Source organism: Synchiropus splendidus, chromosome 12 (genome assembly GCF_027744825.2).
Source record: "Synchiropus splendidus isolate RoL2022-P1 chromosome 12, RoL_Sspl_1.0, whole genome shotgun sequence".
Taxonomy (NCBI): domain Eukaryota; kingdom Metazoa; phylum Chordata; class Actinopteri; order Syngnathiformes; family Callionymidae; genus Synchiropus; species Synchiropus splendidus.
The window spans coordinates 9900549-9918283 of NC_071345.1; the positions used below are offsets into that span (position 1 = coordinate 9900549).

The 17735-nt window shown below is 43.9% G+C and overlaps 1 protein-coding gene across 2 annotated transcripts in view; it reads right to left on the bottom strand.

Annotated features, from left to right (window-relative positions):
• lpgat1 (lysophosphatidylglycerol acyltransferase 1) overlaps positions 1 to 17735 on the bottom strand; it is a 28245-nt gene that overhangs the window by 2653 nt on the left and 7857 nt on the right. For both annotated transcript variants that reach the window (XM_053880765.1, XM_053880763.1), the window contains exons 3-6: positions 13283 to 13401; positions 11860 to 11955; positions 9719 to 9998; positions 6661 to 6787 (exon numbers count right to left, since the gene is read on the bottom strand). In XM_053880765.1, the coding sequence (XP_053736740.1) occupies positions 6661 to 6787; positions 9719 to 9998; positions 11860 to 11955; positions 13283 to 13401 (622 nt within the window). The remainder of the gene's footprint in view (positions 1 to 6660; positions 6788 to 9718; positions 9999 to 11859; positions 11956 to 13282; positions 13402 to 17735) is intronic.

The window sequence follows — 17735 nt, forward strand, 5'->3', positions numbered from 1 at the left end:
TTGTAGACAGTAGATGCATTTAGTATATTTGTAAGGAAAGTACACGGTGGTTGGATGTCTTGTTAAGTGTATTCTGACTGTGAACTTCAGTCTGCATTTATCAATCTTCTATGACAAACCTGCTGCAGTCATGTGTCATGATCATGAAGTTTTAAATATACATTAAAAGTCCTGTATTCTCAGTAAGTGGCTGAAACTGAAGTGGACCATCAGCAGTCACCTGATCGGAGGCCACGGAGACGCCAGACACCTCCTGCAGGTTCAGAGGCTCAGATGTCCCTCTTCACTGGTGAGCAAGTTTCACTGAACCAGCAGGAGAAAGTCTGGAAACATGACGCTGCCTTAAAATAAAAATGAGAGTGAAAAACCTTGTCGTCATGGTTAGGATGTCACCAGCGGACCTTCAGACTCCCAGAATCTAAGTCCCTATGCAGCAACACAACTCTGCAATTCTGCAATTGACTCTTTCTAATGAGAAACATGAGCAGCTCTACTCCGAGCCCAAGATGACAGAGCGGCTTACTAGAGATTAAATATTCTCTTCAACATTTCCAGCTTTTCTCATCACAAACACAGAACAGAAAACACAACAAAGTCACAACTAAACTACAAACTAGTCCCAGTATCTTCCTTATGTTCTCAATAGCAAAACTGCAACTATGGCGTCTCCATTTAATGTGTACATTTGCGCATGACATGAGATTGAGCTTGTTGCTGTGTGAGCTTTCATCAAAACCAGTAAATTATGAGGCTAACAGTTACCCATGTTATATTGTAAGGTTAGAGTGTATTATTCATTATTATTCACCACGCTGATAAGACAAATAAAAATATGACCCAGTGAACTTGAGCAAAGAAGAAAACGAATGGCATTCAATTTAGCAATTAGCATTTCTGATGCAAGGCCACTGCATACATTACTACTTAGTTATGCAAACTTCAACATGCAAATCTAGAATTACGTGTCAAGAATGATGTTTGAGAACATGTTTGAGCGGATTTGCTTGCTGCAACCTACCAAAATTGCTAAACATAAGCCAGCAGGGGCAAAAGAAATCGATTTAGCTTTGAATTTTGGTCAGATTGGTTATATTTGGTCGAGGCAAAAAAATCAACAATGACTCAATGCGGAATACATACAGATTTATGGTCAGAAATCCAGGAAATTTCAACACTGATTCAATGTTTGTTACCTGGGAAGAGCTATCATTTAGCTCATATTTTAAATGTTCAAACTAAACTATGTTTAGGACAGTCAATGGATTAATATTTTAATCTGAACATCTGAGTTAACTCACGCTTAATGGCAAATTAAATCACATTTTGTGACTGTGTCAAATGTAACTGAAAGGAGGCCGTCAACAAATGTGGTAAATGTTCCCAATGCTATGCTATTAGCATGCTGTTGAGCCTCGTCAGTAATTAAAGAATGCTCTTGACAGCATCTGTTACATTGGGTTGGTGGAGTAAACAAATGTCTGCACAGGATTATTGGCCACTCTGGTGTTGATAACATTTTACTTTAAGCTGCATATAGAACAGATGCAAAATGTGAGATGAATTTGCGATTAATCATGGGTTAACTGAGGTTTAGCGCGTTTGAGATTAAAAACTTGAATCTATCAACAGCCCTACATGGCCTGTAGCTAATGCAGTGCTAGCTTTCAAAAGCAGAGATCAATTGCCACCATAACAATCTCAGCTCCAGTCTGAAGACAGCCGGGTCCAGATCCATTCTGACATTTCTCCGGCGCAGACCGAATGCGTGTCTAGCAGGTCAGTGGGTGCCGGTTAAGTGCTGGCGCCGGTCCATGGCAGCGCTCTCCTTTTCATCCTAACCCAGTTGGCAGCGTCTCGCCCGAGAACATGACACCCGGAACGCACCGAGAGTCGGAAGAGCTGCAGTATCTCCTGCCGCGTCAGGCTCGTAATTTATATTTTACTTACACGTGACAACAGAAGCTCCTGATGACGTGTCTCTACCAAGGTTGGGCGAATCTTTTGGGATAGTCAGGATTTACAAGCTTCATTAAAGGCCTTTTTAACCTGCCTGTTTGTTAGAAAATACAAAGAAGGCAAACAGCAGCTCTTAATCTGTCATAATCGCTGCTTTGTTCGAACCACTTAGCTCCTCCACGGCTCTTATTCCCAATATAATGTTTCCGTCTCTGCTGATTTAATTTGGCTGCAAAAGTCAGTCCACTCAACAAGCCTCTTTGGAGGGAAGCCAGCCATTGTTTTGGGGACTTGACTCAGCCCTACTGACAGAAGCCCAGTCGTTCCCGGGAGTTCTGGAAGGTGAACAATGAGATAAGAGCCCAGAAGGGAGCAAACGGTCTCCTGTCTGCTTCCTTCATTTTTCCTGTGGAGATAAGGCCCCATCGTTCCAGCAGTGAAGCTCCCACATCTACTTGTCAAGCCTCCCTGACAAGTCAAAAAGCACCAGCACCAGCTTGAAATCGGTTTTGCGCTGGGAGCTAATGGAGCTCTTCTTGTATGATATTCTATTGATTGTGATTTGGATCGAAGTAAACCGCACGCTCGGCCACATGACTCCCGAGGAGGATGCCAAGAAGTGCTTATCAACGATCAGAGCGAGGTTTAGAGATGCTGCTTGTTAATTGCTCCATTTAGTCTTTAATCTGCTTCCTCCCCGACTCCCGGCGCTCCCAGTTCCTGGAAATGGTTTGCTACAGAGTAGCAGGCGCTTCTGCACCTTCATTCATCTGGTCCCCTCCTCCTCCTCCTCCAGTGAGACATCAACAAGGCTGATCGCGGAGTTAACCGGGCGCAAGATATCGTCACATTAGTGATTGATATTTAATAAAGGCTGCGCGGTGCTCCCCTCGCTGCTGTTATGAATAGCAGAACAGCGCCATTCATCACAGTCTCCCTCTAATGAACAATCCAGTTATTGCGCGGACGCGACTGAAGGAAAAGGTCCGGCACAGAATTTTAATTGTGTTTGATTACTGGGAACCAGCCCTGAAAACATTTCATTATTAATGTGTGCTGCCGCCAAAAGAAATGGACGAAACTCAACAACTTTGGCGCGACCGTTCGGTCATGATCCCAGAGGTCGTTCACTTGTGGCAGCAGCTTTCCCACAGAGGGAGAAGTAAATCAACACAAACAGGAGAACTGATAATAAAGAACTAAACTAAACTGATGAGGAGACGTTGAGGTACGCAATGCTAAAACTAAATCCCAGCTGACATAAATGTCAAAACAGCTGTGTGGGCACGATACACTTCCATTGGTTGTCAAGAATTGATATGATAAACAGAAAAAAATATGACCACGGCACAACATGGCAATAGCAATTCCACAGCAACCCTGCCGTTAACACTACAAGTGTCATACTACAAGGTGTGTTAACATAGACCAGAGGTGGGCAATTAAATTTCCTTTGGGGCCAGGTTGTATATTGTGACTGTTGAGATGGGCCCTCAAACCCAAAGATAGGAGGGTAAGAGAAAATGGAAAATAGAAATGAAGTGATGACACCATGTGCGATTATGAAATTACGCTTTTAAAATGCACAGAAAATGTTGGCTTGTTGTGTTGTTATTTAATTTAAACCACACACCTTTTAGAGATTCTCAATGTGTCACACACATTTCCAAATCTACTTTCAATTCTGATGTATTTTAAGGCATAAGAAATACTCCTACTATAGCCAACAAAAAGACGAACAACAATAACGAAAAATAATCAAACAAGAAAGTTATGTTTCAGTCGCATCTTAAGAAAGAAAAAACGATGCACAAGACAAAAATGTCAGCAACGACAACAATGTCCTGGGGGGCCACATAAATACAGTCAAAGGGCCGGATTTGGTCCCCGGGCCGCACTTTGCCCAGGTCGGACATAGACCACTCGCACGACTCACCAAACTATGATACGAACTAACACAATAGCCAGGTTTATCCAAAAGAGAGGCTAGCAGCATATCTGTAGTGCTAATGGCTATGTGCATTTTTATTCCAAATGGGCCCCTTTATTACTGAGTCCACCAGCAAGCACACGCTTTCACCTCCTCAATGTGACCATTTGCGCACGAGAGTCCTGCCGGGGACAGAGTGTGCAGGGGGGGTTAATAACAGTGCAGCGAGGTGCATCGACCTCTTATCAGCACAGAGGGCAGAAGTAAAGAGCCATAAAGTCCCCGTCACAGGTGGTGATGAACTGCACGGAATGATAGTCACGTACATGTGAGAACACCCAGCTCTTGATGCTTGCTTGGCTTTTACTGAATAAATGCTCCGCCCAGAGATAAACCTGGCGCCGGCAGGACAGAGGCAGAACTCGCAAGATGAAAGAGAGTTTTGCTGACTGCACCTTAGAGGTCAATAAATCCGGCACTTATCTTAGCGACATTAGCCATCACGACGCAGACCACCAGGTTAAAAACTTGACACGATTCCGACACAATAGTTGGCTCAACTCAGAGTCACCGGTCGATGACGGAGGCCTACTATGGAGGCCGGTTGAGGAGAGACAGACACTTCCAGGTAAAACACCTGCGTGTTCAACATTTCTGCGGCTGTTCCTCCTGGTGAAAGCGTGTGATGACCGTGCACCTCGTAAATCAAGTCGGAAGTCTTCGAACAGCACTTTTCAGAAAAGCTTACAGCATCAACAACAATAAAAGAGCATTAAAAAAAAAAGAGAAGTCTTGAACACCCACTGCTGCCGCTGCTCGGCCTCTGCTCGCCCGCCTCGCTCTCCCATATGCCAGTCACAGGGGGCTTATGATGCTGCAATCTGGGAGGCTGAGATTATGGTAGAGACATAGAGGGAGGGAGGAGGGAGAGCACGGGAGGGAGGGGGCTGAATGGAGGTAGAGGGATTACATCAAAAATGTGGATTGATGGAGAACATTACTCGACAGTCAGCAGCTCAGGTGCCGCTGGACATGGCTGGGCAAACCTCGGTCCCACAGCACGGATCAGCATCACTTCTATAGAGTGGAGGCGGGGGGGCGATCATAGATCAGAACAGAGGTCGGAGAGGCCAAAATAAAGTAGCTTAGCAAAAAGGACGACATACCTGACCTTTATTTTGAAAGGTGCCAGAAAAGATGACGAGGATGACAAATCTTCACGTGGACTCCTACTTCAGCTACCGACGGGCAGTTTCTCTACACACAACTATCGGGCTGCAGTCGCCAAACCGACTGGCAAAACGCAGGAGATGTTTCCGATTAGGATTTGGGGGGATATCCTACTTATCGCCTTAAGCCTTCTTACTGTTTAGAAATGATGGGAAGAGGCTCGACCGACAGCAGAGATAGTGCTGATGTAACATGACAAAAACAGCCCCCTCCTCTTCCCCCCACACATGACTGTGCTCAAACCGTCACAGCGGCCTCTTGATCGTCCCGCTAATCCTCTTGTTGGCCCGTCACCTGCGCCAGCACGCGCCTCTGGACTCCATGAGACCTGGCGTGCACCCGTGATTCAGGAACAGCTGGGCTCTCGGTCCGTCCGTCTGAGCCTCTGACCGAGCAGGAGACTGTGATGTTGATTGGAGTCGCCGAGGTGAGCTGGGACCGGCGCCTCCACTGCGCAGCTAATTACACACTTAATGAGTCCTTAGCTTTAGCACGAGCGTGAAGAGAAGCATCCGGAGGCCGACTCACCGGGCTTCATAAATCACATTTTAAAGCCTGCGCGCGCGCGCGCACACACACACACAGTGTCCTGTGAGAAGGTCGCCCGGGAATACTGAAGGTTAACGCGACTCCTCCCTGATGGCTCCTGCCTGACCATGTTCGCCCCCTTTAAACTGCGCATCTCCCATGAATGGATCTTTGCAATAAATCTGAGGCAGACCCACCGCCATCATTTCCTTAAGTGGATGGATTAACTGCAGGACACAGAGGGGAGGACCACAGCGAAGGACAGACGTGAGCAGCCGCCATGTGGCCGCGAGTCCAGCCTCCTTCTTTTGTGTTACTGACAAACAACTTCAGCCCCTAAGGTGACACTTCAGCATCACACCAGCAGCTGCACATGCTGACAATACCAACACGTTTGAAGCAGACAATAAGACCGGCAGACCCGTAATAAAAAAATACATCCGCGTGGGTGAGCAACACATCCTTCTATTTCGTGAATGAAAATGAATTGAGCAGCTGCAGATATTATCTATTACACACATGCTGTTGCTGAACCCAAATCAGAGCAATTGTAAACAGCAAGTCTTAAACTCAAGGCCCAGGTGCTAACTACAGTCCTCCTGGTTATATTATATGGCCCATGATATGGCTAATAATCTGTAGATTAATGTGCATGTTCATGTCATGAAGTTGGGCCACCAGAGATTATCAGCTTCAGAAAACACATGGAGACATCCAAAAAGAGAAAAACCGATGAGGAAGGAAAGGAGAGCAGGTGGATTTTTGAGCCAAGAATTAAAGGACAATATCTGATTTAGTCCCATAATGTGAGCCATAAAAGTAAGGTGACGGATAGCTCGTCAAATGTAGCTTTATTTTTGACCTGCGTTTAACTTTTGTACCCCAAAACCGATTGTTCTATTCTGCTCAAAATCAACTACACACATCTACAGACAATTAAGTCTTTTCTTAACCTGTCTGTTCTTAGACACAATTAAAATATTGGTCGTCAATAATACCACAGCACAAAACCTTACCTGTAGTGAACATGTGTGACTGTGGGCGACCGGTAGCCGAAGATCCAAGTCTGGATGTCCATCGGCCGAGCTTTGGGATACGCTATGGTCACATCTATTACCCACTGGAGGCCTTTACGTTTGTTACCTGTGGGAAGGTGAGTGCACAAAAAACTGTTATCAATAGTTCACAGACGATGACAACAGATGAGGAAGATTTTTTAATATTATATAATGAACATTCTCACGTCATGACGCCACCAATTAGGCACTTTAAGCACGAGTTAATATTTGGCTTTGAAACTGGGTCGGCACTGTAGTGAGTGGAGGGCTGGACAGGTCTGTGATAACAGCATAGTGAGGTGTGTTGGCGGCCCAGCCCTGTGTCAACATACCAGGAGGGACGACGTGAAGAGCTCATCTGTTGATGAGGACCCGATTGGCTGTCTCACACAAGCCCCGCCCCAAGATAAATCACAGTAATGAACTTTGCTTGTCTGTCAGCGTTTCTTGAACGCCTTATCGCAGACTGTAAAGGAGATGAGGCCCAGCAGTGAGCCATGAACTCGGACACTAGAGGTGTACGGACCTAACTGAGTCAGCAGGTTTTGGGAACGCCTATAGATCATCAGGAGAGGTCAAAAGGAGATTTAGCAATGTGTTTGATCAGCCGTGTACACACACGGGACCGCGGGTCACAGCTCTCTGCGGTGTGTGTTGCAAGCGGTTTAATGCCATTAGCCAAATTCAAGAGGAAGGACGAGTCCACTGCAGCAGCAGAGCAACCTTCTCCAGGAGCAAGGACGCGGGCAGTCAGGAGCACATTGGGATGCAGGCAGCATGAGGAGGTTTTGTCAAAAATGACTCTGCATTCATTACAAGCACTAAAAACTTTTCCTTGATGGTGATTTAGAACAACCAGGATGTTGAGTTGAAGTCTCGGCACTAAAACATCTGAACAATAAAAAGAAGTTTACAGCAGCAAGAGGAATGAGGCGGATGTGGTTGCTGTGGGGGGCGTTGCCACAGCAACCACATCCACAAGTCTTCCTTCTCTTTTTCACCTCAAACTCTCTTGGGCCAACACTGTCTATGTGTTCGACCATCTCACCTCCATAGTCTCAAAACATGAGCAGTATCTTCATCTCTGACTTTTTTTAAGATTAAGACAAGATTAAGTTTTAAGATCAGTTTAAGATTGAATCCTGTAGGTCACAACATCAACAGATGATGAGCTCTTGACTTCATTTTGAGGCAACATCATGTTTTTAAAGATCTCAATGGCCACGTTAAATATGATGGTTTAGGGCCCCGGGCCTTGAGTTTGACATCAGCGCTACACATCTGTACAGTGACCACTGCTGTCCTTTAAGCTTCTCTGTCACTCTCTGTTGCTCTCCGTTGCTCTGACATCACACTTGACTCTACACTCTTCTTCAACTCTGTCCATTGCTTTGGGTGACGGATGATTCACCGGCTTTTAGTCGGAGGGGCATCATGGTGAAAATCATGCTGGTTTCAGTGAAAAAAATGTTTCCCCCAGTTTTTGCATGGAATTGGATAGAAATTTGCAGATTGCCATCCATTCATGGACCTGTGCCTTTGCCATCATGTTCACTGGGCAAAATCTTGCGATTCACGACACTCACATTTTATTGGTTGACTCAGCATGGGAGAGCGCAGTTATTGATGGGATGTCTGACGCTGTTGATGGAATTATCAACAGAAAAAAGAAAGTGACTCAACTTTTGTCATATTGACCTTCAGAGACAAAATTGAAACAATCAAGCAACTGGAACTTTGGGTCAGATAAGATTGAAATAATTACATTCAGCAGACAGTCCCTTCGGTTAACTTCCTGAACATCGGTTATTTTCAGGTCGGAAAAATGACTCTTGGAAATGGCAGGTGGATTTTTCCGACAGAAAGAAGATTTTTTAACAACCTCGGCCATTCCTGTGTCTTCAACCTGGCCTGTTGAGGACCAGCACAGGACATATCTTAACTGACTCTCTCCAGCTCAGAGGATGTGGAGTCGATGGAACGAACCCAGCAGAAATAGCTTTTATTTTTTTCAGACTTGATAACTCAAGCAAGAGAGACAACTTTAAACCAGTAATAACGCCCACAAATCCTCTTCTTCAGAACTACCTTGGCTTAAACAGACCCAAAAAAGCTGTTTCTATTCAGAAGCCAGTGAAGAAGAGCAAAACTTGTATGTTGTTGTGTTTTCTGCTTATATCTCCGCATGAGGCCAAAATATATCACATTTAAAGGATTTGGATTTCCAAGTTTCTCCTCAAAATAAAAGTAACACAAAACATAACCACAAACTACTGACCACGAAAGAAAATTAAATACACTATAGCAATTATTCTTCTATTCCATTGTAATGACATGAGTAACATCCACACAATTTTGAGCACAAAACACGGTCAAACGCAGTACCAGAGCACAAAGTGGATGACTGTGCGCACGACCTCGACACCAAATTTCCGATCACAGCACTACTGAAACACAATAAATGATTAGGGAATGTCAGAATCAGAAAAACTTTATTAATCCTGAGGGAAATAGACTAAATTGTTTGTTGTAGTAAACAAATGTTTGTATGAGGAAAGCATTATTGGCCACATGTTGATGAAATCTCTCTTAGTTAGATTTAGAACCGATGCAAAATGTGGGATTAATTTGCCATTAATCCTGAGTTACCACAATTAATTGAGTTTAAAAAGTTCTAAGATCTATTGAGAGCCAAGAAATGACTAAACACGACTAACTACAAAGGAAAAAAAGAAACAGGATGTACCTATTAAAGATACAAACAAGACCTAAACTTACAAACTTGACAGCAAATGATTGCTCAACAAAGTTAACTCATCACAACACACAAAGGGGAAAACAAGCCGCAAAACAAGACACAACACAGATTAGGCAACAAGTGCACAGGAGGAAAAGCCCCCCTCTCATTGGTCGAGCACTTGTCATAACTCATTAACGGTTTCTCTAACTTTTTAAACAAAAAGACTGCACTGTCTGCAGCATGTAGCAGAAAGGTCACAATTTTCTCTCCTCTTACCCTTCTGGTTGAGTGTCCCGCCCTCCCCGCTGATGCTGCCGTTCTCCTGTTGCGCCGACAGGGTCTTCAGGATGACGTGGGTGGCCCCCAGTCGAGGCAGGGTGACGTGGGTGAGGTGGGGCAGCGAGTGCTTCTTAGCGAATGTCTGGCTGGTTTCCCTCCTCTTGCGCAGGAACCCGCCCTCCGGAAACAGCACTACCCATTTCCTGTCGCGGCTGTGATAATATTTGTCTAAGTGATCCTTCAGGTAGATCAGCTGCTTGTCTCTGTGAGCTTTACCCTGCGACACAACACAAACACTGCGTCAGTATGGAAATATTGATCCAGTGGTTACACATCCAGTCACTTCCTCAAGCTCTTTAGAGCACAGAGGAAACGGATTAGGATCTGAAATCCATTTTCATTGGTATCAGAGTCAGCTAGCGTGTCATGTAAAGGACACTTGCGTTTCTCTAGACTCGTCCCTAAGTCCCCACTAACTGCAAGTAACTCTGACTAACTTGTGAAGCGGTTTCGGACTCCAGTGGCCAAGATTCATTCACAGACTCAGGTGTTTGGAACTACAAGGTTCTTCTCACTCAGATGTTTGCAGGTCAATGATTATGAGTTTCACTTGCTCCTAGTCTAGTTTAGCGAGTCATCCTGCAGCGTTGACCTACTGACACAATGGTGTCAAACTTAATCACAGCAGGGACCCGAACTTCAAACACAGAAAAATCACAGGCTGAACATCCTTCAATTGAAGTCTGTAAATGTCGTTCTTTGATAGAGAAAAGCTGTTTAGACAGTCATAAATCAGTGTCCCTTTTCATCACGAGAGGTTACTTTTAGCACAAGGCATATGGACTGGATTTTCAAAAGAAAAAACTATTGAAACCAGTCAATGAAGCAGGGTTTTCATTATATATTGACAGTTCAAATTTTAAGAGCGACACATTTACATCTACAAAAAGATGAACCTCATGAATGAACAGCCTGGAAAACATTGTTGATGATGCCATGCAATGTATAGTTCATAGTGGTCGATGATGGAGCTGAGTGGATTGATACCATAAGTAGAAAAACTGGGTCGTTATGGCCTGTTATTCTGTCACCATGGAGAAAGATGAAAGGCATAAAGTGGGTTTCAGCACCACTGGGTTCAGTCAGTAAGCATGAGTCTGCTAGATGGGGTCTTGGGGCCTCACCACGGTTTCAAAAAATCCTGGTGAAAACCCTGTAGTCAGTTGAAGGCTAAAGCTGAAGATTAGAATTTGTAGTTCCTCGCACATCACATCTTCCAGCACCCGCAGCGTTTGTAAACACAACTCTGTGACAAACAATGTGTAACTAGTCCTGCCACAGCTTCTCTGACAACCTCAAGAATATTGATGCAACAAGCTGTCCATCTACAAAGAGGACGTGGACGTGGGGAAAAGTAGCCGGGGTAATTAATGAGCTGTCAGGGAGGAGAGCTCAGTGGATACAGCAGAGCATATATTTAGAGCAGTTCACCAGGGAGCAATTTGGACGAGGAAAACATGAAGTTAAAAGTCCCTCGGTCTGTGACAGGAGGTCGCGGTTCAGAGGTCGCCGCAGCGTCCGTGAAGGCAGTAAACAAAAACAGTGACCCATTAAAATTTGGAAAGGAACACTGGCACGATTCAAGAAGAATTCCACGGCTGGTGATAACAGCACAGTGAAACTTCTGTCATGTTCCAGGAATTCCTTGACCAGTCGTTGCCCTGCAGCCTCTGTGTGTCAAAGCGGAGTGCTCTGTTCCATCTGCCCTGAATACAAAGGGTCACTCTGACCTAGCGGGCTGGACGGCCTCCCACACCGGCGTCCACTGCTGTTATCCTCCTGCTGTAGGAGGCCGGCTTGTGCAAGTGCCGTCCAGCTGGGACGAGCAGATGGGAAGCGACGTCACATTTTCGGTACAGAGAAGCAGCGGACTGCAGCGTGTTAGAAGAGGTGTTGACAGGAAAGAAAACATCTTCTGACAAGAGTTTTCGGTCAAAGCCTCCTCCCACCAGCACTTTGAAGCGACCAAGACGTGACACTTGAGACAAAACACCTCCCTCAAACTGTGTCATTAGAGAGTTAACAGCTCTTATCAGTGGCAAAAACAACACAGGCATGCTCATGGGTGGCTCTCTCACCTGTCTGATGAAGAAGTCCCCGTGGATGAGGGACACCAGGCCAAAGTTGGTGTATTTGAACACGTGGTCCATTAACCACATCATTTTTCGTACCACCTGAGAAACAAACAAAGGTAAAATTGAAATCCTCCGGCACAACATTGACATGTTTTCTTTGAAAAAGAACTGAAGATAATGAAAAAGAAGATAATGTGCCTTTTAAAGGTTGTCATGCCGTGTTACAGGTAAATTCAGACTTAAAAATAAATAGAGCAGAGTGATTTCACCTAACTGGCATAATAACAATTACAAAAAATAAAATAAAATAACATTTACCGGTACTCAAATCTTCATGGCACATTGTGTGGTCTTAGTTTGCCCCGCTTTTATCGAGAGTTCCCAAAATAATTAAGACCAGTGTCAAGATTAAACCTCCATCAAGTCCCTTATTTGAGTTAATAGTCCTTTCTTCAACCTCCATATCAAGAAGGAGCATAACTAGAGAAAATCACTGACAAAGTTGTTTAGAGCCATGTATCTAGTAGAAGGCAAAGCTCACAATGTCCCAATTCCAAAGCAACACAGCTCTAACCAATTAAATGGTCTATTTTCTTGTCGCAAACAAGATCACAAGACATCTGGGCTCTCCACAGCGGTTTAGCAGCGTAGGAGACCCAACTATGGGATTTCCCCAGTGTTTTCAGATGACATTAAATGAACTCTCACTCACAATGTCAGCGCTCTGTCATCAGTAGAGCAGGACACTGCCTTTTAAGATGGACGGTTCATGAGGTCCAAGACAAAACCGCCAACTGTACATCATTCTCGGTCCTCCTTAAGAGCCTACCTTAAAAGGTGGAGCCTGATGGGTGAGGGATTGCTGACAAATACGGCGGAAAACTCAAATACCCTGAGATACTAAAGTGATGAACATGCTTCCGGCCTGAGAATATTGCAGAGAACAACGGTCTCATCACAGTGACTCAAGAGTGACTAAACAGAAGTTTAAAGCCAGATTTTAACTGTCTGCTGTTAAGTCATAACGTGTCGAGTCATTGAATTCCAGTTGGGGGCCCACGATCACCCGCCTGAAAGGCGATGAGAGGTTTAGTAACTTCAGAGGCCGTTATCAAATTACACAACGCACGTTGGATATTTGCATCTTCTCTTCTGCTTTTTTTTTTTGGCTTGAGATGAATTTTGCCGTCTCTCACACTTCTGAGCACTAATGGGCCATTTCAAATATGTTTTGCGAACATACAGCAGGGATTCTATTTATATCTGCAAACAGAGGCAACGCAGCACTGCAGAGGCACATATTGGAGAATGAACCCTGCGTGACCGATGCAGGAACTCTTACCAACAAAAGCACAGAACGACCAAAACAGATCGCTTCAGTGAAATGTTTCATGTCATCTCGAGGAGCACTTGTCTTCCGTCTTACCGTGCCCTTGTCCTGCAGGCACATCATGAGAGTGCACACGTCTCCCGTGGACTGGTGGTTGACGATGACCATGGCTTCTTCCTCAGAGATCGGCCGCACGTCATCCCCCCACTCTGTGACTGCAGAGAGACAACAAACACTGTCAGGAACGAACCATCCCAAACAATAAATACTGAAAATAGTAAAACAAAGAGATCAGAAGAATTTCACTAAACTGAATATGTTACATAAATATTTTTCAAGATGTTACTTATAAAACAGAAGTATAAAAAGCAAAAAAACAGACACAATAAATCCCCAAAGTAATTTATTATAACGTATAATAATTTAAATAAAGTAATTTAAAATGTAGAATAATGTATTGACTTTTCTAAGACAATTATTTCTGTAAAAAAAAGAACTGAGGAGTACAAGTAAAATTCAGTAATTAACGCATTTAAAAAAACAACCTAGAGAAAGTAATTAGTCATGTAACAATAATGCAAAATTAAAACTGGAGGCTTAAATGAAGAGAAAATGAGTGTATACGCAACTAAAATATCCTGGGGAACAAGCAGATGAAAATGAATTAATTTATTCAAATATTAACAGCCAAATAAAGCATTATATAGTGGGCTAAAAACAAGAATAATATTACAAGTATCCATGTAAGATTTGACAGAAGAGGCACAAATACATACTGTTTTAAGTCAGTGAACTTTAAGGGGAACTTGAACCCTGCTTTCACATATCTTCAGATCAGATCTCGACAAGTTCCCATAAAGCTCTCAGTACATTCTGTCAGGTCAGCTGAACTAACCTCATCGTGCAGTCAATACTGTGACACAGCAGAAGGTCCAAAATCATCACAGTTAACCTTCTCCACCTCATAAACCTAGAGAGGAATCATGTCGATACCTGGAGCATTAAATATTTTGTGAAGTCATGTTGTGAAATCTCGTGTTATTTGACAACTTTTACCTTCAGTACAATGTCTGCATCATAAACCTGGGACACAGCTAAATTCCCTCTCCAGTGGCTGGTGTGAACGTATACCAGACCTTGTCCTGAGATGATGTTATGATGTAACGCTGGATTAGAGTTCTCGTTTCCTTCTATTGGATTAATAATCGGCCGTGGAGAGCATGATGAAATGCAGGTTCTACGCTTATTTGGAAACAGGAAGCATGAGGAAATGATGTTGAACAATGGAGCCAGCATGGGTGAGAAGAACAGGTCTATCCTGTGGTTTAAAGAGACAGCGCTAAAATAGAAAACCTCCCCTGATTAATGTACACCACTTTGAGTTTGATGAGCAAACAAGGTGCAGTCATTAATTCAAGCCTCCTCAGTGTGTTGGTCGAAGAAAACACACACTGCCGCTGAACAAATATTTGCGAGAGTTGAGGTGTCGACTATTTCAGATTTTTGAATCCCACTCTGAGACTAACAGTTTGCCTCCACTGTCGCCAACTCTCGTCTCATACTAGTGTCTTGCTCAAGGGCACTGGTTCACCTTTGACCGAGCATTGGGGTCACGTTGGAGTTACTGAGCGACCTATTGTTACTCAGGAATGAAGGCTTTTTTATTCACTATGCTTTTCAGGACTGCGATGCATTCCAGTGCAGCGACACCTCATCATTCTAAATCTGGAATATCAAAAAGCAGCCACAGGGGAACGGAGGGCAGCCCAAGACAGGAACTTGACCAGCATGACCTTGACAAAGAGAAAAATGGAGCGCTGCATTAAGATCCCAAGGCACAGATAACAACATGCACCCATCCGAGGAGAAAGAATTTAACTGACAATTCCAAAAGGTTGGAACGATACTCAGTTGATCGAATCTCATTGCAATCTTTGTATAAAAAAATAACTGAAATCAATTGAAGAACGAAGCAGAAATGGCAGTGTCAAAAAGTGCAAACAAGACACTGTGGACCATTCCGACAAGCAAACATTATCCCTACTTCATACGTTTCAGACATTCACAACAACCAGTCTAGAGACCAGGGTTCTCCTCAGTGCTTTGGCATCATCAGGGCTCGGGGAGTTAACACTTCTTTTGTCAAAATGGAAGGAAATATGACAGATGTCAGAGCTTGCTCACTGCGAGTTCAATTGGACTTTAAGGCGGGCCGTGAAGGACATACAAATGCGCTCTACTTTTGCGTTTCTGCCGTCCAAATGTGACACATCACTGCCCCCACCTCTGATCAGAGACATACATGATTTGAAAAAGTCCTGGAAGAAGAGGAAGCCTTTAGACAGCTTCTCCACCAGGCAAGTCTGGACTTACTTGGTGTGAAATTACTTACTTAAACCATGATGATGAAGCTAGAACTCTTGAAATTGGACCATTCTTCAGATAATTCTGTTAATATGGGATGGAATGGTTTAAGAGAAAATCCGGAACATTACGTTTTCCGGATTCAGTTCCGAGTACGTGACAATTTTTTTCCCCTCACTTTCTCTGCTTTACTATTCAGTTTGCAGTGAAGTTGAATAGCTATACCTGTGTGGACCAATTCTCGGAAACCCAACTTCTTGTTGGGACCCTTTGCTATTTGTGAGAACTTTTTGCGAGCCCCCACAAGATTAAGTCTTAATTTGAGGGTTAAAACCTCAAAATGTCTGGTGAGAGGCTGGGGAAAGCATGACAGTCACTGAAATGTGCGTGTGTAGTTCTAATCATAGGTATGCGCAACACGAGACACTTAGATGACACAAGACTGGGTTGCAGCCGCTGCATTGAAAGATTTCATTGGACCTCCTGCCTTCTGCAGCCACCGGCATAAACACCCACAGAACTGGCGTCTATTCCTTTACGGTCGCCAGTGGGGCAAAATCATTGAGGAGACACTGTGACGGCAGAACACCTAACTTTATAGAAGTAAGTCAAACAGCAAGTCTGAAGCAACCTTCATTCTCCAAATTCTGTCCAAGCTAAATCTGCATTCCTGAGTCGCCGTTGTTTTATTTTTTTTTAGCAAAAACGCTCCAACAACGATGTTTGCACTTAAAGAAGCAATCAGCCAACGTTGCAGAATACACACAACAATATATCATAATAAGCAGAGTGCCTCAGCTGGCAAGCCATTACTCATTTGGATAAGCAGTTAGTTCGGTTTACATCCTGCTGCAACAGGAGATCAAACTCATTTGCATGTCTACGATCCATAAATAATGCTCCCCTCTTCACTGAAACCTCACATGGCACTTGAGAATGGCTGAATACAGAAGGCTTTTTGGGATAAAAATAATACAAAGCAGAATACATCCGCAGATCAGTGTGGCAGCGAGGAGCACCGGGGTTTCGGAGAGAACGGCTGGAAAAAAAGTGTCAAATTGAATAAGCAGCTTTCTGATTGAGAGACCCCAGAACCCACTTCTGCATATTTAGTTCCACAGCTTGACAAAAGTAGATCTGGGCGACAACAATGGCCGGTCTTCTTCCACATCTGCATGATTGAATCTCCGTCTCTCCCACTGAGAACCCTAATTTACATCGTTTACGGCTTTTCAAAGAGGAATTGATTATCACATGCGGATGGTTGTTGATACACTGGAGCTGAGACAGCTGACCTCCCGGGATCACTTCAGCCCACTTTGCAATTTAAAACTGCACTCCAACAAGCTTGTTTTCGGGGGTGTAAAGAATTAACTCCCTGTTGTCGGTATCCTCACCACATAGGGCAACATCTGGTCTTCTTGGGTTTGTGTGATGAAGAGTGCTGTGGTTTTCAGCAACACGTGCTCAGGACTGTCAAGATTATTAGGAAACTACAGTAAACTAAATTATCGCCACCTCTAATAATGTTGATTTCTAATACGCTCATAAATGTTGACCAAGAGTGAACTCAGAAATGTAGAAAAGAATGGTAGAGAAGAAAGAAAAGGACAAAAAAACAGACATAGTTGTCGTTTAAGCAAAGAATAATTTTGCTGACTCATGCCACAAGGCAAAGAACCATGCGTGAAGCTCAGACACAGGCCTCAGAGCACAGCAGAGCAGAGCAGAGCTTCAGCACTTAACCGGCAGCAGCCGACAGTAACGCACATCAGGATGTTTTTTAGACGTCAGAGCTGAGCATAACAAGACTGGACCACGCCTCGGTGTCTTATTAGCTTACAGGAGGCAGTGACACTTACCACAGAAGGAGCAATGGCATTGGTTATATAACACAGCACCTTGGTCTTTAACTGAATCGAGTGAGTGGGAAAAAGTCCAGTATTTTCCATGAGAGAGTGAAATATTGGTCATCATAACACATTAATATTACTCATCAATATGTATATTTAGGTCATAGCTGCACCTATAATCTGACACAAACAAGATCCCAGTGTCAGATAAGGTTTCCTGCTATTGTCTCCAGCACTGTTTGCTGTAATTCCTTGTCTGATATCTGACGTTCCTTGTCAGAGGATCAACAGCTCAACAAACTAGTATGGTGGCCTCACTTGAAGGTGATGTT